Here is a 22,535-nt window from a genome sequence, read left to right as displayed (position 1 = left end):
GCATTGCGCTCTGTAGGAAAACAGCCATGCTGCTTTTCTTACTGGTGAGTGGACGGCGGGTCGCGCTGGGCGAATCACGTTGCGCGCGGCACAGGAAACCTGCTCCTAGGAAAACCCGGCTTAAAGGACAAATGTGCATTTTGGTGCGCACATTTTGGGGGGTAATTGTGTAATTGCACCCGGTAATTTTTCTAGAACGGTCAAATAATGGGGTAAATCGAGAAGTTATTCCATACTTAGAATAAGACAACCATAAGCATTTGTGGTGAGATTCGATTTGTATTTTATCTCACAGATGGCGGCACTTGTAAAGCCGATGCCATTGGATTGTCGCGCGGGAAATCGCAGGAAAAGCGACCGAACCATCAAGAGCTTAACATGTCGCTCCGTAGATTTTTTATTTCGTCTTATGTTTCGTGTTGTAAATAAATAATTATTTTAAGAAATTAATCAATTATCCTGATCCATCATTTTATCCAAATCACGCAACCTCATAACCCAAAGTATGGTGACCGCGGACTTCAAACAAGTTCCAGTTTCTTCACTGCAGCACGAGGCAATCTACTGGCGTTTCCCGTGAGTGAACTTTCGCTTTCCGGAACTTGACATCACTTTCCCTGGATTTTCATCATGGAAGTAAGTGCCGTTCAGGTACCACTTTTTAACCACCATGATCCAGCGCTGTGGTTTATCATGTGTGAAAGCACTTTCGCTCTCGCTGTTCCGAAACCGATAACCGAATCTGTCACAAAGTACAACTATGTTGTCGCGAATCTGCCTCCGGAAAGTGCGGCTCTTGTCCGGGACATTCTCGTTAATCCGCCGGCCACGGATCCGTATGAAAGGCTGAAATCGGAACTGATTAAACGGTCGAGCGAGTCGTCGTCCACTCAACTTCGAAAGCTCTTAACATGCGGGTCATTGGGAGATCGGAAACCATCCGACATTCTCCGCGAATTGCGACGACGAGCGGAATCGCATTCTGTCTCCGAAGAATTGCTGATGGAGCTTTTTCTCCAACACTTACCGGCATCAACTCAGTCCATTCTCGCTGCTGTCACTCCACTCGTTCTCGAGAAAGCTGCTCAACTCGCCGACAAAATTCATGAAGTGAACCCTCAGCATGTTGACGCAGTTGAGAAACCGCAACAGCCGGATTCCGTCGCGCAACTTCGGGACGAAGTGGCTCAGTTACGCCGCGAGTTGAAAAACGTCCTGCGTTCGCGTAGCAACTCTCGCCAACGTACCTCACGTGCGCGCAGTCCGCATCCACGATCGGAAAACTGCTGGTATCACAACAAATTCGGCAACAACGCCAAAAAGTGCGTGTCGCCGTGCAAGTTTCAAAAAAACGGGGCGGGCGAGGAGTAATCGCGACATGCTCCTTGCCACAGGCATCTCGTCGCCTTTTTACCATGGACAGAAATTCCAAAATTCGATTCCTGATTGACACTGGATCCGATGTTTCTATCCTTCCAGCATCACCATCACAACGACGCCGCGACGCCACTATGAAGCTCTCTGCTGCTAATGCTTCATCCATTAGTGTTTATGGTCAAAAGAGGGTGACATTAGATTTCAATCTCCGTCGTAATTTCACTTGGACTTTCCTACTGGCTAATGTTTCCACACCCATCATTGGGGCAGACTTTCTGTTCAACTTTGATCTTGTTCCGGATCTCCGACGACGATGTTTGCTGGATAGGACAACAAAACTCAATACTGACTGTGATCTTCACATTGCAGAAGTTCACTCAATCAAACTCATCGAAGGTGACACCATCTACCACAGCCTTCTCAGCAAGTTTCCCGACATCATCAAACCACCACAACCAGGACAACCTGTGAAACACTCTGTCGTGCATCATATCGAGACTGTTGGTCCACCTGTGCATGCCAAACCAAGACGTCTAGCTCCTGATCGATTGAAAATCGTGAAGCAAGAATTTCAGCAGATGCTTGACCTTGGCCATTTACGACCATCGAACAGCTGCTACGCATCACCTCTGCACTTGGTCCCAAAAAAGGACAGTGATGAATGGCGTCCAGTTGGTGATTACCGAGCTTTAAATGCACAGACTGTGAAAGACCGGTACAGTGTTCCAAATGTTCTGGACTTTACATCTGAATTGCATGGTAGTAAAATCTTTTCCCATATAGATCTCATTAGGGCCTATCATCAGATTCCTATACATCCGGAAGATGTCCATAAAAGTGCTATTATCACACCGTTTGGGTTATTCGAGAGCACTCGAATGCAATTTGGCCTTTGCAACGCTGCAGCCACATTCCAAAGGTTTATTGACGAGGTCACTCGTGGACTTCCATTTGTATATGCCTTTGTTGATGACATACTGGTAGCCTCGAAATCACCAGAAGAGCACATCGAACATCTAAGGTTGTTATTCGAACGTCTGCAAATATATGGCCTCAGCATCAAGCCCTCTAAATGTGTATTTGGTGTTTCATCAATTGAATTTTTGGGTTACCAAGTTTCTGGATCTGGCATCGAGCCTTTAACAGATCGTGTTGATTGCATCCTGAACTTTCCTAAGCCAAACACCATCACTCAATTACGACGTTTTCTTGGTCTCTTCAACTTTTATCGTCGTTTTGTGCCCAGAGCTGCACACATCTTAACACCTCTACACAAGTTTTTGGAGGGAATAAAAAACAAAAAGAAATCCAAAAGAGCTACTCAAACCAAGCCAGCTGATATCCTTCAGTGGACTGATCCAGCCGAGCAAGCATTCATCGATGCGAAGCAAGCTTTAGCGGGTGCAACATTACTTCACCATCCAATTCCTGGTGCCAAGCTAAGTCTATGGGTTGATGCCAGTGATTTAGCAGTCGGTGGTTCGCTAATGCAATCAAATGGAAAAGGATGGGAACCCATTGCATTCCTGTCCATGAAACTGACAAAGAGTCAACAGAAGTTCTCCACTTACGACCGAGAACTGTTAGCAATGTACACTGCTGTCAAAAGATTCCGGCACATGCTAGACGGCCGTGAGTTCATAATTTTCACCGATCAGAAACCTCTCGTCTTCGCCTTCAAGCAAAATCCTGATAAATGCAGCCCACGTCAATGGCGACACCTTGACTTCATCTCGCAATTCAGCACTGATGTTCGTCATACTAAAGGTGCAGATAATGTGGTAGCTGACGCTCTTTCAAGAATAGAAATCAACTCTATTTCCAAATCACCATTCCTGGATTTTGACCTTTTTGCAACTGCTCAACGAGAGGATCCTGAATTAAAACAGTTACAGCAAGACAACTCTAATTCACTGACTTTCAAATCAATGCCAAGTCCATTTGCCGCAACAGAACTGGTGTGTGATGTGTCTACAGGCTCACCAAGACCATTTGTTCCAGCGAGCTTCCGCAAGACTATTTTTCATCATTTCCACAATCTTGCTCATGCAGGTGTAACATCATCTACTCAGCTAATATCTGCAAGATACGTTTGGCCTAACATGAGAAGGAACATCAAAGATTGGGTAAAGTGTTGCAATGAGTGCCAACGCTCAAAGGTTCATAAGCATACCAAAACACCTTTAGGCACCTTTGCAACACCCGATGCAAGATTTTCTCATATTCATATCGATCTGGTTGGACCTCTGCCTCCTTCAGAAGGAATGACATACTGCTTAACAGTAATTGATCGCTACACCAGATGGCCGGAAGTCATACCTGTAGCAGACATCACAGCAGACACAGTTTGTCGTGCCTTGTTCGATGGTTGGATTTGCCGTTATGGATGTCCATCAACCATAACAACCGATCAAGGACGGCAGTTCGAATCATCGCTCTTCAGAGAACTGATCAACCTGCTTGGCACTAGCAGGATTCGTACCACTGCTTACCATCCACAGGCCAATGGCATGGTCGAACGGTTCCACCGTGTCTTAAAAAGCTCATTGAAGGCACATGAGAATCCAAAGTGGACCGTCACATTGCCAGCCATCTTACTTGGTCTCAGGGCAGCCGTCAAGCCGGATATCAAAGCCTCTAGTGCAGAGTTAGTTTTTGGTACATCTTTGAGATTACCTGCAGATCTCTGCACGGATACACCCGGTCAGCTCTCATCAACATACACATACGTACAACAGCTCAGAGAGCGTATGAATAGTATCAAACCATGCAAAACATCACCTCATGGTCAATCCAAAATTTATGTGCATCCTCAACTGCAAACTTGCTCACATGTGTTTCTTCGAATTGACAAGATCACACCACCTTTGACACAACCATATACTGGACCCCATGAAGTGATTTCTCGTAATGAAAAAAATATCACTTTAAATGTAAATGGGAGAAAGACCTGTGTTTCACTTGACAGAGTGAAACCCGCATTTATCTTTAACGATGTCTGTGTGGAACTTGACAAAAACAAGCTCGAAGAAAAGAAAAATGACACTGTGCCAGTACAACCATATGTCACTAGGTCTGGCAGAAAAGTCAAATTCAGTCCTAGGCTGATAACCAAAATTAATTTTGTTTCGAATTGTGCATCATAATATTTTTTTGCATCATATTTTTTTTTAAGTGTATACTTATTGCACATGATTTCCTGCATCATTGTATTATGTCTTGCACACCTATTATTCTGCATCTTATGATTAATTTTTTGTATCACATTTTCATTTTGTATCTCATTTATCGTTCTCTCACCATGTTCCTTCACTGGGGGGAAACTCATGTGGTGAGATTCGATTTGTATTTTATCTCACAGATGGCGGCACTTGTAAAGCCGATGCCATTGGATTGTCGCGCGGGAAATCGCAGGAAAAGCGACCGAACCATCAAGAGCTTAACATGTCGCTCCGTAGATTTTTTATTTCGTCTTATGTTTCGTGTTGTAAATAAATAATTATTTTAAGAAATTAATCAATTATCCTGATCCATCATTTTATCCAAATCACGCAACCTCATAACCCAAACATTCTTATGGGCATTGTATGATATTTAATTATGCATATATATTGTTTGTAATTGCATTTTTAATTGGGTAGCTGTATTTTTGAAATATGTCATCCATCTTTATTACGGGCATCTCTTTTTCAGCCACCTCGTTGGGGCATTTTGTCTGTTGTGGCGTTGTATTTGTAAATAAAGGCAAAGGAAAATTGGATTTCTTACTTGTCCGGTCCGTGGAGCACCAGAGAGAGAGAGAGAGAAACACCTTTAAAATAAGTTTCTTGATAAAATTCTCTTCGTTATACTTCCTCTTTGCAGGATAAGTGTAAGTAATGGTGGCCTACCAATTAGAGCTGTAATGTGGTTGAAGTTACCTGGTATATTTAAAAAAGATAAAATAATCCCGGATTAAAAAAAAAACGGGACCGTATCTCTTTAAAAGCGGGACGCAGTCACGCACAGCAATGTTATGCACTGAGGGGTGTGCAACTACATAAAAAAAAATCAGGTTTATTTATTCCACGGTTCCCTGGGCTGAAGCCCCTTCCAGCCTCTAGCCCATCTTTAGGTGGATGGGCACTTGAGGCTTTGCACCGGGCGACAAGTAAGCTCGAACCGCCTTTGCTTTTACAAGAAGTGGAATTCAGCTTTGCATTCGCTTCAAAAGAAAACATCGGACAAAAAAAAAGAAAAACACTGCAGGTGCGTTATATTACGAGGAACACTTAGATGTTTCTTTTTCACTTTGCTAACCTTCATTTTTAGTTGAGAAAGCGTCATCTTGTCCTTCAAGAACGATTAAAATAGAGAGAGAGTTTATAAAAGTATATTTATTTCTGGATGTATAAGGGGAAGGAAAGTGTCTTCAAAATGACGACAATCGCGAGACGACATTTATGCAGAAGCATGGAAGAATTGTCGAAAAATAGATTTCCCCTCTATTTCTGTTGTCTATGCTCTCTTGTCAAGGTGGAAACTAAAGGATTGGCCCTTGAATAGGCTACTATGAAAGAAACGAAAATTTTTGGTAGGGATAGAAACGATTCATTGAGACAGCGTTTCTCAACATTTTTTGACTCGCGGAGACCTTTTAAGTAAAAAAATCCTATGGCGGAGCCCCGTATAGACCAATTTTTTAATTATTCATCAAAGTTACTGATATATTTTTACTGTTTAAAAATATTTATAATAATTATTTCAACACTTTCGTGTCTGAGCTATTTCGACTATGTTTGTCCCTGTGGACTGAGGGTTTTTGGCAGTTTTCATGATTTTTTTAAAATACTTAGAATATATACATCTCAACAGTTTTTTTTAACTAGAAATTTCGAATGCTTTTCTTTCATAATATAGCAATTATTTACAGGAACTAATAATTAGTATTTAATGAGAAATAATTAAAAAAAAGTATGTTTTAGAGTTTTAAAAAAGTTCCGCATATAAGAGAACATCATATTTTAACATAAAATTTCAAACAATTCTGAATAAAAATTCATCCAAATGTTGTACAAATATCTAAAAATGGTTTTTATTAAAAACAAGCATCTTGTCATCAACAAACATGGCTACCTTACCTAGGAAGACAAATGTGTTTCAACTATACTTACTTCCACATCATTTCATAAAGCTACATCCGTTGGCTGCTGCCATTTATAAGTATATATTCTATATTTATTTATTTTTTATGGAACTAGAAAATTTATAGATTATGTTTAAAAATACTGGGAACACATATATATTCAGTCATTTTATAGCTACTAGAGTTCGGGCTTAATTCCCTTGAACAAAGTGTTAAGCTCCAAAAGTGTTAAATTTTACTGGTTTTTTTATTTTATTTTCCTCGAGCGGTCGCGGAGCACCGGTTGAGAACCGCTGATTTAAGGTGTCAAATCATGCCCCTTCCCCTCAATCCAGCAGAAATCGATCCCGAGTTCCTCAGTTCGATCGATAGTTGTTCGGTAGCGATTCTAACGTGTGTAAAGAAACGAGGAAAAGGTCATCACAAACTTTGGCGGTGTGAAAAATTGCTGGCTCGCCAGATGCGTTAATGACTAGTTGAATCGACGAATTCTCGACAGCTAATGGTTAATCTAGTGCAGGGGATCTTAACAAAGCCACCCAGAGAGACCTAACTAGGAGGCTCTGAACTTAACCTTGGGTCGCTGGAGCTTCCGAGATGGGCTTAGGCAACACCTTCTAGAGCAAGGATTCTCAACCTTTAGGCCGTGCCCCATCAAAGCATCTCCGAAATCCTGATGCCCCCAGACTTTTGTCAGAGGGTACCTTCCCTTCGTGGTGAAACTTCATAGTTACCATAACAAGATTATTATTTTTTCCAAATAAAAGGAACATTATTTTGCTTGGCCTCCTTAAAATTTAATAAAATTTCGCAACACGTACACGCACATTCCAGCATGCACCAATTCGTTGGAAATTCCGTAGAGGTGTATGTACGGTTGATGAATTGCATTCCATCTTCCAAGAGGTTCTTGAGTACATATCGGTGACAAAAAAATTAGAATAAAGTAGATTAAATGCAAGTAAGTTTATAAAAACGTTATAGTGCAAAATTAGGCTTACCAAGATATTGACCTTACAAAAAGCTTTATATTCTTTGCAGATCCCTATGTAAATCCCTTTTTTATGTATGAGCGGATAGATTATAATGTTGAAAAATCTAAAAATTTTAATTATTCTCTCCCCTCCCCCGAAAAGCAAATATTATGCACATTAGCGTATATGCGCTGATGACGTCAAATATGGATGCACCGGTTAATTTAACGCGTTCATGAAGTTTCGAGCGGTTGTTATTTTAAGAAAAACAAAAAAAATTTTCAGGGAGGTCAAAGCTTGTTCGTTCCCATCTGCTCGGAGCTAAATTTAGACCCGTTTCCTGCATCATGTCCTCCGTTACCATGACAACCGAAAGACCTAGTATCGACTTTTCCGGAAACTTTCATCTTTACGGGAGACATGAGAGTGTATTTGTTTTCCTAACCGGGTATTTTGTTTACATTTTTTTCCTTCAAGCTTAAGAAAATTGTTGCGAGCCGGGGAAAGAGGCGTCCTAATAATTTTGGGGCCCCGATTTTATATATATTCTGTGGGAGAGGGGAATCGACATCTAAAAATTACATAGCATCACACATCATTACAAAATATACAGCAATGCTAAAAGGTATCTATACAAAAATAATATATAGACACAATTAAATGTAAATTGACAAAGAACAAAAATTTATAAAAATTTGATGAAATAATTCCAAAAAACTAACTTAATTTTTATTTTTGACAACATTATCATGACAAATTAGTACAAAAATACATACATAAAAATAAACATAAAATTAGGAACATTCACTCTGTGACCCCAAGGGACTAGGGTGTCCTTCCAGCAGGTCTATAAGAATATTCATCTGTTAGACAAGTGGCAACTGCCGTTTCTTTTTTCAAAAATTAGTTAATTGGTTAGGGTTTATGGAATGTATTTTACTTAAATGTTAATTTCTTGTGCAATATACCAGAATTCACAGAAATAATTAGGATCATACAAATATATCATACATCAATACATCCAGCTTCTCAAGCTGGTAATTACTGCATAATTGCTCTTTATAATTTGTTTCTCTAGCGAACTAATAAATGTTAAAATTGAAATTCATATTTTTTTCGTGTGGTTCATTGAGTGAAAAAGATTTAGTATTTTAGGAACAGTAAAACAAAAAACTTTTTAAATAATGTTTTATTGACTCGATAAATATTTATATATCTAGTTGATACTCTATTACTTTTCATTGTCAGTCATTAAATTTGTAATTTAATGTTAAAAATTTTATAATCCTATATATATAGATTTGTCTTATGTTAAGAGTGTGATACTCTGTTCTATTGAGAGAACTCTATTCTATAGGTCAATAATAACAAGTACTAACTCTATTCTATAGAGTTAGTACTTGTTATTATTGACCTTATTTTATTGTGTTATTTAATCCTTGTTTATCATATGCCCCACCCAGTTGCAAATTCCATGTTATTAGTGAATAAATCCATGCATAAAATATGTCTTTCAAAAAGTTATCAGTTGTGTTTTTGAGTTTATATAGGATTGTGCTAATATATAAATAGATTCCAATTTTTTAAAACTATTTTTTCACACTGCAAATTCCATTTTAGATCATCCTGTATTATAATTCCTAAATAGTTATAAACTCTATTTCTTGACAATGACACTGTAGGTTCAGTTGGCAAAAACAATGGTTATGTATTTTTATATGTATATCAGTTTTGTGATTAATGTTTTTAGTTTTTAAGCATATGTATTTAGCATTAATTTGTTTTTATTTAGTCAGGTGTTAAGCAAGTCCTCTTCAAGATCTACCATTTCTGAATCTTCAACATATACGCTTATGTCATCTGCGAATGAGATTAATTTACCGTTTAACTTCATTTTACATATCATTAACATAAACAAGAAATAATAATGGCCCAAGGACAGATCCTTGTGGGACACCTTTCATTACATTTTGGAATGTGTTGATTTCACCATTTATTATGGTAGATATTGTATTGAGAAATTGTATATGAGAGAAATATTGCTATATTATCGCTCTCAATGTCATAGTTTGGGGGACTTATACATAAATCATCTGCTGTTACAAATTTGAATTGTTTTTCCCCTATTGTTTTCATGTTTTTATATTTATTACCCTTCCTGATCTGTTTATGAAACAATTGTGTGTGCAATCAAATTTTCCATGTCCTTTATATAATAGCCATAGACTTCATTGCTTTCTATCCATATTTCGCACAAGCATATCATATCAACAGGTTCATTTAATAACACTAAAAAATCATCATAATCTGTTCTTAGAATTTGAATGTTCAATATCAAGAATGTGAATACCTCGTTTTATATATATATAGTGTTGCTGTATTTAAAAAAGTTTTTACTTCTTTGAGCTCCTCCAGAGACAGTTGTTCCTGGGCATCGATTAGGTCTTCAACGTTCATTTCCATGTAGGCTTGCCTCTAATTTAAGAAGTTGCTCCTCATCACTTATTCGCATTATTTTTGAGTTCTCATCCCTCCTAAGGAAAAATCTTGCCCTCTTTTATCCAAGCAAACTTGTAATCCAACTTGATTTTTGTTTGGTGTGCCATATGGAAAAGGATCTTGTTTTCTATTGTTAAATGTTCATTAAAATATGGGATGATTATAAAAAAACTATCCCGACATATGGGCCCCTAACTATCATACCATTAACAGAAACTGAATGAAATTTTGGCATAAGGTATTTTGAGGTATGCACTCAAGAATGATATGGAAAACAACAGTGTCACTCTAAAAGTTACGGTTACAGTGAGAAAATTTCGAAAATATCAAATGGCAACACCAAGTTTTTTGCATTGGAATGTGATCTCCATTGTGAAAAACCCTAAATAGCGTTCGAACGGCAACTGTAGCATGAAAATCACCGGCGGTAGATAGGCTGAAAGTGAGGACAACCAATAAGGACAGAGAAGCAGCATAAAATAAAGCATTTTATTGTGTTTCACAAATTTTCCACATGACCTTGTGGAGGACTAATCAGGCTGGGATCTCAGCCGAAGAAACGGTGTGACAAATGAAATGAACATTAATGCTCTGGTGCACGGCAAAGTCCTTTTTACTTTTTCCTTGCCTAGCTCCAGGGATTTTCGTGCTACAGGTGCCATTCCAACGCTATTTAGTGTTTTTTAGTATGGAGATCGCATTCCAATACAAAAAACTTGGTGTTGCCATTTGATATTTTTGACATTTTCTCACTGTAACCGTAACTGTTAGAGTGACACTGTTGTTTTCCATATCATTCTTGAGCGCATACCTCAAAATACCTTATGCCAAAATTTCATTCAGTTTCTGTGAATGGTATGATAGTTAGGGGCCCATATGTTGGGATAGTTTTTTTTATAATCACCCTGCATATTTTAGTGTCTTTGAAGATGGGATTTATTTAGTCAGCTGTTAGGCTGTACTGCATATGTGTAATCTACCACATCCTCTTGTTTACGCCTTGGGCCAACAATATTGTATAAATAAATAAAATACTGACCCTTTGCCTTGTGAAGCCATAGTTTTTGATTTTTCATTGTGAAATTGCACTATGATTGGTTTAGGTTTATTTCGTTTCTTGTAGGTACCCTGTGTGCACTTTCTATTTCTGTAACTTCATTCATATCCGAGAATGTTTTTACAGTTTGAAGTATCTCACTAATATTTTCATTTTTCAATTCTGGGATTCTATCTACTTCTATGTTGTTTCTTCTGCTCTTGATTTCCAGCTTGTTTATACAATATTTCATTTCTTTTAGCTCCAATTTCACGCGCACACACACAAATGCTCATTTTTAGTTTTTATCTCCTTATTTTCCTTACTAAGTAAGTAGTGTTGTACCAGTTCTGTCAGATCCTCAACTTTTTTTCGAAGTCCTCAACACATGTAGAGTTGAACTCAATCGCCTTTGCGACATCTTGAACTTCCTTCTCCAGTTGTTTTTGTATCTCCATCATTTTGTAAATTGGGATCTAATGAAAGAAATTCTAACAAAAAATTCTATAATTATAAGATAAATTCTAAGAACTAATGAAAATTCAGAATCCATGAATTGAAAAGAAAAAAAATTGACAGAGATAATTCCTAGATCAATGAAAGTTCAGAATATAAATGAAAGAAATAATTCTGGCACCTAATGAAAATCCAGAATAAATGAAAGAAATAATTCATGAATTGATGAACATTCAGAATTTATAACATCAAATTGATTACATTTGCAACATTATCAATAAAAGTTAAATGCTATACAATACTAATTTAAAAAAAAATGAATAAAAAAAGCAGCATATATCAAGATTTACATTCGATTAGGATGGCAAATTTTAACTCTTTTATCAAAAGCAATGAATGATAATACTCTTGAACATTAACTGTTTAATTTTGAGACGAAAAATGTTTGATTACTACATTTAGAAACTATGCCGGAAAATAAGAGTTACAGATTCTGGGCGATTCTTAAATATCTGGACTCTAAGATTGAAGTGGTTGACTTGAACTTTGTTACTCTGCATCTTAAGGTTCTGTTTTATTAACTTCATTTCATTCAGATGGGTCGAGCTTCAAGGTTTTTTTTTTATTGCAATCTTGAGTCCATATTCATTCTTGTAGCTATGCTATAGCTTCTAAATTATAAACTCGAACGCGATTTGATGAGTTAAATTGAGATATGCATATAGAATCGCAAAGTATTCTATTCTTCAATCAAGTGCGAAAGATTAGATTGAGCAGGGCAGCAACGAAATACCTTTGTCAGCTGCAGCAAACATGTATTTTAACACCCATGAGCAATGTAGAGAAAGCAGTTGAAGTGTGGATGTGGAGCTCCCGGCATCAGATCTGCCTACTCTCCCCCTATTTGCAGCCCTGGAATTGAGTAGTGTGATTTTTCAGCATGCAAAAAATGCGAAAAATTTTTAAATGGAAAACATTTCAGTCGATCGGACAAAGAAATAAAATTTATAAATAAAACTGAGGGCTGATGAAATGCTAAGAACCCTGCAAAACAATTGTAAAATTAAATATTTATGGAGAGAATAGCTTGCAAAGCTATATATATATAATTAATTTTCAGTTCAGTCTCTCTCTGTGTGTCCTCTATACAAATCTACAATTTTAGATCGATCGTCACCAAATTTTACATATGTACCAAACAGGGGCCCAGATTGAATGATAGGCTAATTTAAAAGTGTCTCAGAGCAGGGCAGTTATAGCCAGTGAGATATATTTCGTGAAATCCAAAAAACACTGATCTGCTCCATAGCTAATGATAGTTCAATAAGTAAAATGACTGCTTTGGAGAATTATTTTTCTGACCTTGTAAGTTTAAAAAAAAAAGATAAAAAGATAACTAAAACAAAAAAATTGGCCTAACTAGTGAAAAAAACAAATACAGTGAAATTAATTATTGCATGTCTCGTATCAGCACAATTTCTAAATTTGTGAAATTACACACAATATCAACACAAATATGTATCAAGCGCATTTCTGTTACTAACAATGTATATGTGTCATAGGCTAACTGAAAAATCCTGCTTGTTGAAAAGAGCCAGATTATATTAAAATGCATATAAGACAACTGGCAACAGCAGCCCCCACTTCCAATATTTTTCTTCATATCAGTGCCCGTCTTCACCCAAAACAAGCTAGAAATATCAATGAATTCACTCACAAGATGAATAGGTGAATTTTAACACTGATCGGCAGCTCAAAAGAATCCGGAAAACAAAAACAATGCGGAAGCACTTCAAAAATATTTCCATACAAGCAAAAAAAAAAAAAAATAAATAAATAAACAATCACTTTATATTCAAAATAAATATTTATTTTCTGTCACAGGTTAGTGCACTACATAAACTAGCTGCTGCCCCACATCATACATTGTCCCATTTTCACGCACTGCTATTTTCAACTTATCAAAATCGACAGAGAACATTGCATTCCCAGAGATGGGAACCTTCCCCTTTTCCATCTGTCCTAAAACTGGGATAAGACGTGGACCTTTCTCTGGATCTGCGTACCTCAAGAACTCTACAGTCTTTGGGTCTGAAAATATGTAATTTAGAAAAAAAAGCCATTTAAACTGTTGGAATTCAATACATCTACAAAAACCTAAATCAGGTATTGAAGTATTAATAACAACACAATTTCTTCAATTTATAAAGATTACTTTAAAGACATCTTGTGTGAAAAAAAAATTAGACATGAACAAATTAACAAAATGAAACATTTGATTGCTAATCTCAGCTTGCGAACTGTCACCAAGCAGCAGTGCATAAAACCGAAATGATAAATAACATGTAGGACCATGGTAGACTTCAACATTATGGTGGATACTCTTCCAGAATATGTATAAACGAATGTTTCATAACCTGGGGCCAAATGGCCCCATAGTGGCTTTGGGATATTCTGGAGGGAGGGGCACAGCTGAAAATCAAAAGAAAGGAAGAGTACAACAGCTGTGAGAAAAAAAATAAATGACTGAAGAAATAAGGAATGAAATATGGTGGCCACTTTAGAATCCAGCAGAGCTGCCCATAGAACCTGGACCACCTTAAGGAAAAGACCATGTCCATCCGGCATGACCCTATGGGTCTCATGTATGTAGGAAGTTTAAATAATGACATCTGGTACTATGATCTTTGTGAGAAAGTGTGTAAGGGATTTTCCAACTAATTACGCTGACACAAAAAAATCACTTTACCCGAGGTCCCCTCATAATGTTGAGACTGCTCTGCATAAAACCCCTACAATTAGAAGGAAGCTCATTGAAATCTAGCCCAGCCCACCATAAGCAGAAACAGGCTCCTCATACAGAGAGGCAACAAATCGCTGACAGTGAGTATGGTGTGTGTGTGTGTGGGGGGCGAAAAATGCCCACCTATGCCAATATATTTTTTCGGTGGGGTATCAGCCTATGCAACACACAGCAGGCTCACATTCAGGGTAATGTTTCGAGAGGGGGAATTTCTTGTGCAGGTTCATTGGATCACCCTGTATTTTATGGGGCATAGCAATTTTTTCCATATAATTTGACTCTTGGGAGAGATGATCACTCTATTGCTTCCCATCTCTCTGGTCTGAACATGGACAGAGATCAATCTCTTAGAAATTTTTTGTTTATTATGAATAAAGTGTTGATTAAATTAAATTTAAAATTCATCAAGTAGAAAGAGTCTCATTCCTGGATGAGGAGGGCTAGATAAGAGGGGGGCCTCGGACCACCCTACTGGGGTGGCCACCGATGGATAGAACCTTCATTTCCCACCCAACTTCTCTGGTTGGAAACCGCCCTATAGCGATATATGACCAGAGTTGGTGTGCGGTAAAGTAGATGTTTATATTGTTTTTGTCAACTTATTTGGGGGATTAGAAAAGTTTTTGTTAAAACGAGATTTTCGCTATAACAGTATGCATTAAGACACTACTTCACCAAACACCAACTCTGGTCATATCACTATATTGCAATTTACTGCCATTAGTGAGATGGGTTGGAAGTGAAGGCGCTGTCTATCTGTGGTCGCCTTGAGTTCGTTAGGGAAAATATCTTATGTATATCCTCCCTTGGGTTCAAACCCGGGACCCAGACAACAACCTTCACGATGGTAGACGAGTATCTTACCACCATGCCACTCGGACAGGAATGGACTGTAGTACCTATAGCAGAGAGTGAAACATTTGAATGCAAAGCACCAAGGCCACAGCTAAACAGATGAGATCAATCATTCGCTGACAAGAGGGGTGGGGGGGGGGGGAATTCCCAAAGTTCACACCTCTGTAAATGAGATAAAAATATTAAATACCATACAGAATCCCTCCGGAAGATCTCTATGCACTTAGGCAGCACTCACCCACAGCGCCATAACATAAAGACTCAGAATCTCACAGCCCTAATATTATGATAAATATCATTTTATCCCTGCTGGTCATGCCATGCTACAACCTTTAAGAACCACTGCATTAAATACTGTATCAACTGATAATTTCTGGCAGGTTTGCAAAAGAGAAATAGAACTTGCTCTGTAACCATAATTTCTGTCCATGAACACGGAAGCGGCTAAATTTCTCAAGAAAAGGAATGAAGTGCTTGTTCAGATTCGAGTAAGTAAATTTTAGTTTAGAATTCCAACAACAAGACAAATATTCACCTTTTATGAGCTTGCTGTTTTTACAAACCCTCGCTGCCAACTTGTTTACATCATCGTTTTCATGGATAGGTATGCACATTTCGAAATATCCCGAACAGGGTTGCGGATTCACCAAGCGAATTTCAATGGAGGGCTGAAAAAATAAAATGTTTGAAAGTTCAGCAGCAGAAAGATTATAATTATGTCATAATACATGTTATATGGAAATCATTAATCCTTAACTGGCAATGCACCATAAAATTTACTATAAGTTTTATTGTTTCGGATTTTTCCTTTCAATTATCAATTCATTTCTTAGAAAGTAATAGCTAAATTTTACATACATTGTACACCAGGGCTAGACAAATCACAAAAAAATCTAGGTGCCAAGAAAAAGTTTCAGGCGCCATGACTTTTTTCAGGGCATAGTGACCCTCTTTCATGTTGGTAAATACACTGCTATAAATTCTGAACATTTTGTGCTACTCTCAGCCTGCAATTTAGTAACTATTTAAAGAAAATTTTAGGCGCCAATACCAAATTTTTAGTTACCACGGCGACCTGACACCTGGGATTTGTTCGACCCTGTTGTACATATTTTATATATTAATACATCTTTAAATTTCAATTTACTATGCTCTATTACTATTTTAAATTTTTTTCATAAAAAAATTATATCTTGTTTAATTGTGATAAAGTTGGTACTCGTTATAATCACCAACAAAAAAAAGTCTCATGTTTTCATATATAATGATTATCTTATTTTCCTTTTTTAATATAAAGACCATCCGATACACCAACCATTTTTTATGGAACAAGAGGGGAACAATCTTCACAATAAGCATCGAATCTATAATAAAGGAAGTTGTGAACTTTACGAGGATTTATAATGGAATTTTCAACAGCTAGTCATCAGTAAACAAGTGACAGCTATTAACAACACCAGTCGATAATGTAGAAGAGCACTATCATCCCGATGGAAGAGTACCTATTAAACAGCACACAAATAAAGTCTGAATGTTCTAAACATTTCTGAGCAAAACCTCAAGTCACATCTGAGGAGAGAAATGGGTTAATGAATAATTATCCTCTACTACTTAACTGAACACGCACCTTAAGCACATTGCTCTGCAGAATTTCTTATGAATCATTTACAAGCAGGAAATGTTGTTCACGCGTGTGTATGTGTGACTTTAAGGTATTTGTGATGTCAGACTTGTTTAAAGTTTTTGTTGGTGCTGCTATCTTTCTTTCGCATTTGGAAGTAAAGATGGTAAATGCTTGAATTTTTTTAAAATGTCGTGTAAATATGTTGAAGGACTACTACTAAACCACACATGCATCTCATTTACATACTTTTGCGGAATTTCTAACAAATTGGTACATGTTGGAATGTGTGCATATACGTGTTGTGAATCTAATCTAATGTGAAGTTTGTTACTGTGTAGTGCTACCATCTGCCGCTGTGCGGTCGTGTGGGCATTGTGCTGGACTCTCATCCTGAGGATCCAGGTTCAAACCCGTTGATGGCAAAGCGGTGGTCGGCCAAAGTTGGGTTTTCTGCGGTTTTCCAGCTTCGAGGCACGTCTCACACACTATTTGAAAAAGTCTCTCTGCAGAGAACAGGCAGGCCTACAACACGATACTGACAAAACATGATAATTCAAGCATTTCTATCTTTACTTCTGAAAATAGAAGCCAGATGGCAACATGAACACAAAACAAGAGCAACTTGACAACATAAAAAGGCCAAGCATACACTCAGAACACGCATTCCGGAGCGTGCTGATTCGTTAGAAATTCAGTAGAAAAATGTGTACGAGGTGCATGTTCGGTTAAGTAGTAGTAGTTCAGCTTATATCCCCTAGGGGAACAGAGCGGGGGCCATGGTTGGTCTGGAGGTTAAGTAGTAGTCAACATTTTTCTAATATGTTGAAGGACTGCCCGGAGTCTGCAGAGACACTTTTTCAAATGGGAGACTGGCAATGATTAGCATCTGTTTATGATACTCTTCTTTCCAAGAAAAAAAATAATTGTAGAAAGGTTACCATTACAATGAGGTAGCATTATCATAAGTCACTAACCAAGAGCATAAATTTGGTGGCATCTCCTCTAAATTGACGTTATTGGTATCACCATAAAATACATTTATGAGAATTTATTCGCAACAAAAAGTTGAACAATCGATTAATAAAATTCAAGTGGTTGTTTCCCACTGTAAAATGGTTTGATGCCTAACACTTTTATGTACTACACAGAAAGTAGGTTCACAGCTACTTCATTAAAACTTTCGGATAATAGATAGTGCAAAATACGTGCGAATGCTACTAAATACCCTCGAAAGAACAAGACCACTGTGAGAAATTTAAAAACATATTGAAGGTGATTTTGAGCAAAATATACCATTCTAGTAGTTTCAAAATCTAAAAAATATTGTTATGGGAAATTTACTGTGGAAAAGGATATCATTGTATCAAGAGGAGTTAGGCATAAGACTATAGGCGATTCCAAGATTTGAAGAAATACTGTTGTAGAGGGATTCAAAGAGTATCGTTGTAGCAAGGCTTCAGTGTATGTCATTCACAATTAGAGAATCCCTAGATTCTTAACATAAAAACTATAAACTGATAAATTCATCAAATAGTTCTTCAAATTTAAAATTTTAATCCATTAACCTCAGAAATGAAGACAATAAAAGGTTCACCAGGACAGCAATCTTCTTTGATTTTATCGTCACCTTCAGAACTTGGTTTGATCTCTATAGCTTCCAACTGAAAAAAAAAGAAAAGAAAAAAAAAAGGAATATTTATTAGAAATAAAACAGTATATAAAGTGGATATTGATATTTGTTAATTAACGATGACTAGAATGAAAATCGGTTTTGATATAAAGCTGGTTATATTATAGATCAGCAAACAAAAATATCCCAAGCTTTTGATCTGAATCACTAAAAATGACAATAGCGGCTACTGCTGTTACTCCCCCCCTCAAAACAATAGACAAGATAAATGTAGTGATATATGCTAACTGATCTAAATTATGGGAGGTATTCTAAATCAGAAATCCATACCCAGCATCAAAAGAAGAGTAGCCATACAACAACTCTTATCTACTCTCCAAATGATTTCAGTTGGAACTCTTAAATGAGAGGTGCTCTAGGTCAAGTTTTTACACCACCGGGCCATAAATAATTTACACCGTTTCATTTTTCCCCATTTATTTTCAATTACTTGTGAGTAGGACCAGGCTTCAACTCATCAAAAGAAATAAACCGGACTGCTGGCTTCCAAAGGTTGAGAACCACTGCCCTAAGTGATGCCTATTTAATTGATAAGTCAAACTGTAAAATATGAATTAACCAGAGAAATTTTGGGTGCTCCAATGAGTGTCACGCATGCATGTGAGCAACAGGTCGAAGATGCTTGCTATGAATCAAGGCAATCGCTTTCATCCCATGGCTGTTTTACACCCATACAAGGGCTAATTATACTACTAAACCACACATGCACCTCATGTATATTACTGTTGCAAAACTTCTAACGAATTGGTATACATTGGAATGTGTATGTCTGTGTTATGAATGTAACGTGAAGTTTGTTTCTGTGTAATGATTGTTATATAGTACCGCTATTTATTTTTCAAACAATAAGTGAAGTGCAATGATTGAGTGCACTATTTGTAGGCCTGTTGCGCTTTGTGGCAAGACATTTTAAGGGGGAAGATCGGCTCGCATTTGCAACTCGAAGTTGGGACATGGAAAAACAACTTCAGCCGACCACCACTGTGACACTGGTGTGGTTCTAACCTGGGTCCTTGTGATGAGAGTGTAACTATGACTACACGGCCACCAGTCTAATTATACTGGAAACTAAATAACTACTGTGATATGCCTCTCACCAAAATTCACACCCAATTCTATCAAAATGTTCATATACTAATCACTATTGTCAGATGGCTATAAGAAGGCGAGAGGTGCAGAATTCTGTATCAAAAGTATATCTAGCTAGTTTCAATGAAAATTAAGGATTTGAACCTACTTATAATGAAGTCTAAAAAAACAGCAGAAATACTCATTATACACAAACTTTGTTATATCCATACTAGCTTGGTAAGCACTATAAAATCCATAATATCCATGTTCATTATTAGTGTATGCTCGACTGTATAATTCCTTATAGACTTGCTAAGTTAAGAAACACGCATCCGCACAAAATACCAAAACCCACTTCTTTTGTTGCCATTAAAAATTTAACTACTGAGGATGAAGAAAAGAGAGAAAAAAAAATATTTTGAATATAAGCAACAAACAAAGACTTACCTCTAAAGTGTTTGCAAGATAAGTAATGTTTTCATTGAGAACTGTGATTTCATCGAAATCAAGAGTCAAATTCAACGCACTGGTACCTTGCTTTATACATTTATCCTGAAAGTAAGGGCGAAGGTTTCATATAAAAGTATAGGACTTTGTGATGAAAATGTACTAACATAGTCTCAAAGCATCTCACAAACTGAATATAAATCAATGGTTATACAGTCAAGGTTCGATTTTACGAACTGGTCCTCTGTCCCAAACAGCATGCCACAGAGCTAATGTTAAACGACGCTCTATTTTACTCTGGCTTAAGAACTAATTTTTCTTCCTCTATTTTTTTATTTTATTCTTTTAGCCACTTCCGAGTTCATTGTGTCCAAAAGTAAATTCAATGCGAACATTCTACACGTCTTAAGAGAAAATATAGAATGAAGGGGGAGGGAAGGTAGAGCTCACCAATTTGTCATCCACATTCGGTTGCTGGCAGGGTTGACTATGAAGTGAAGATGTGTTGTGCATTAGGATTGGATAAACTGGTAATTTGAAAAATTATAGGATACATTTGTTTATTGATAAGGCAATTTCTGAGGCGGGAGTTGATAGAACTCTACTTCAATTAACTGCTGTTCATCTACTTTCCTCTTTGCAATTTTGATAAAATGGAAAAGATTGTGCTGGACAGTAGATTGGGAGAACATGTGCGAACTTTCTCTTACAAAGACAGAAATTATCAAAACACAAGAAATTCATCAAGTACTCTAATTAAAGATAAGTAACAGATTATTAAACAAGTGGATCCAGCGACATTCCGCCATTTCAAAAATACTTCAGAAAAGCAAGATTTCAGGAACTCTAAAAGGCACTTGTTGCTTGGCTAAGGAAAATGAGAAGTAAAAATTTTAATTGACAAAAAAGTTTTTGAAACAACAAGTAAAATTATTTGCTTTAAAGTTAAAATTGGAGGATTTCAAAAGATCAGCTGGTGGCTGCAGAAATTCCAGAAAAGACTTTTTGGATACTATGCTGAGAAAGTGCAGCTGTAGATACTGCTACCAGTGAATGGAGAGATGGGAAGCTAAAATCATTGATTACTGAAATCACAGAAATATACTATGATGAAGTAAACAAAAACAAGCATTTTTTTTTAAAATCATCAAATAATCATGAATGGCTAACTAATTTTTTTTATTTTCAGCATTTTTTCCATAGTCCTCCCATTTACAAACTAATTATCAAGTCTATATGGGTTCGTAAAAACAAGCGTTAACTGCACCAAATCAAAACATACTATTTACTGGCAAATCTTAAAAAAAGCCATGGCAAATTTCCTAATAAGCAACTGAGCATAAAAAATAGGAAATGAATATGATACATGTACAGTAGACACTCGCTAATCCGTCACATATCATATCATGTGGTGCGCTGAATTTCCAAAATTTCCAGATCACTGGAAGTAAAAGTCTGTTTACACGAGTCAAGAGATTGAGTAGTTAACTAAATTTTAAGTCTTCAAGCACTTCAGAATAGGCCTATAAACCAATGTTAAGGTGCATTTGTATAGGTTTAGTCGGTAAGTGATTTAGTAGTTATGTAGATAAGTGTAGAATAGAGTGCGGCCAATTTTTTTGATTAAGCAAGCATTATGCTCATGTGTGCTGATTCCCATAATTTCTCTACTTGATAATACTGATGAATTTGAAAATTCATCAATTGTTATCAGGACTACACATTATCAAGTGGATTTGAAAGATTTTTGTTAAATATCACAAAGGCTGTTATAATACTTCATTTTGTGATGCTTGATATTTGTAGTTCAGGGCAAGTTACTGGTGCAGATTTCTGAATCATTGCTATTGGCATTTGTACTGTCAAGAATTGACTGGAGAGAAATGGTACTCACCTTGACAGCTTGCACAAAAGGCATCACCTTTTTCATATATTTTGTAAGTTGTGGAACACTTTTTAGCTGAGATGCAATAACCTTGTTGTCGGGAAAACCATTGTGCACCTACAAGATTGAACAACACACAAGTTATACCTGAATATATACTTGTACAAGTACAAAATTTTGTACACACAAAAAAAAATAAGCATATTAAGGTAAAATGTGTGTGACCAAAATTAAGTACTACAGAACTTAGCTAATACCCGAAACTCCTGTTAAATTCGAAAAGCTCATGAAAGGTGGACGAAAAATATAAGGGTAAAACAACACATGCCCGAAGTCATCTTAGACATAACTGGATCACTAAAAGTCCCTCCAAGATTGCCACAACAAATGCTAATTGGAATTAAATATAATCATGAGGTCCCCTCATGACTTGGTTGTGCCATAGCACCATGATGACCCTACCCTGTCAGTTTTCACTCACTCATTCAGTATATGTAACATATTTCAGTATATTTTTTGGGATCAGTCAATCATTGTTATAATCTTTGGAAGTGTCTCAACAGGCTCAGTTGTAGAGGAAAAACTGTTTACAGAGACCCATAGTTTGATCTATTTCAACTTTTCTCTTTCTGGCTTCAATATTCTATTTCGTTATTAAAAATTTTACTCAGTATTTAATGAGTTACCACTAGA

The 22,535-nt window shown here is 36.9% G+C and overlaps 2 protein-coding genes across 2 annotated transcripts in view; one reads left to right on the top strand and one right to left on the bottom strand.

Annotated features, from left to right (window-relative positions):
- The first annotated feature begins 693 nt into the window (after window positions 1-693).
- LOC149070044 (uncharacterized) lies at window positions 694-5,246 on the top strand. Its single transcript, XM_089249267.1, has 5 exons — window positions 694-1,243; window positions 1,480-2,136; window positions 2,494-3,337; window positions 3,680-4,125; window positions 5,242-5,246. Exons 1-5 carry the CDS (start codon window positions 694-696, stop codon window positions 5,244-5,246), a joined length of 2,502 nt encoding a protein of 833 aa, XP_089105393.1.
- An 8,069-nt stretch (window positions 5,247-13,315) lies between these two features.
- The window catches only part of LeuRS (Leucyl-tRNA synthetase), a 50,426-nt gene continuing 41,206 nt past the window's right edge, over window positions 13,316-22,535 (bottom strand). The window contains exons 23-27 of the mRNA XM_089249343.1: window positions 21,852-21,959; window positions 19,958-20,062; window positions 18,315-18,410; window positions 15,661-15,793; window positions 13,316-13,558 (exon numbers count right to left, since the gene is read on the bottom strand). Coding sequence (XP_089105469.1) covers window positions 13,353-13,558; window positions 15,661-15,793; window positions 18,315-18,410; window positions 19,958-20,062; window positions 21,852-21,959 — 648 coding nt within the window. The 3' untranslated portion in view covers window positions 13,316-13,352. The remainder of the gene's footprint in view (window positions 13,559-15,660; window positions 15,794-18,314; window positions 18,411-19,957; window positions 20,063-21,851; window positions 21,960-22,535) is intronic.

Source organism: Pholcus phalangioides, unplaced genomic scaffold (assembly GCF_987345545.1).
Source record: "Pholcus phalangioides strain wild (caught in Gottingen) unplaced genomic scaffold, Ppha-v1.0 ptg000022l_1, whole genome shotgun sequence".
Classification (NCBI taxonomy): Eukaryota; Metazoa; Arthropoda; class Arachnida; order Araneae; family Pholcidae; genus Pholcus; species Pholcus phalangioides.
Note: the sequence above shows the minus strand (reverse complement) of the source record. Positions and strands in the feature narration are given on the sequence as shown.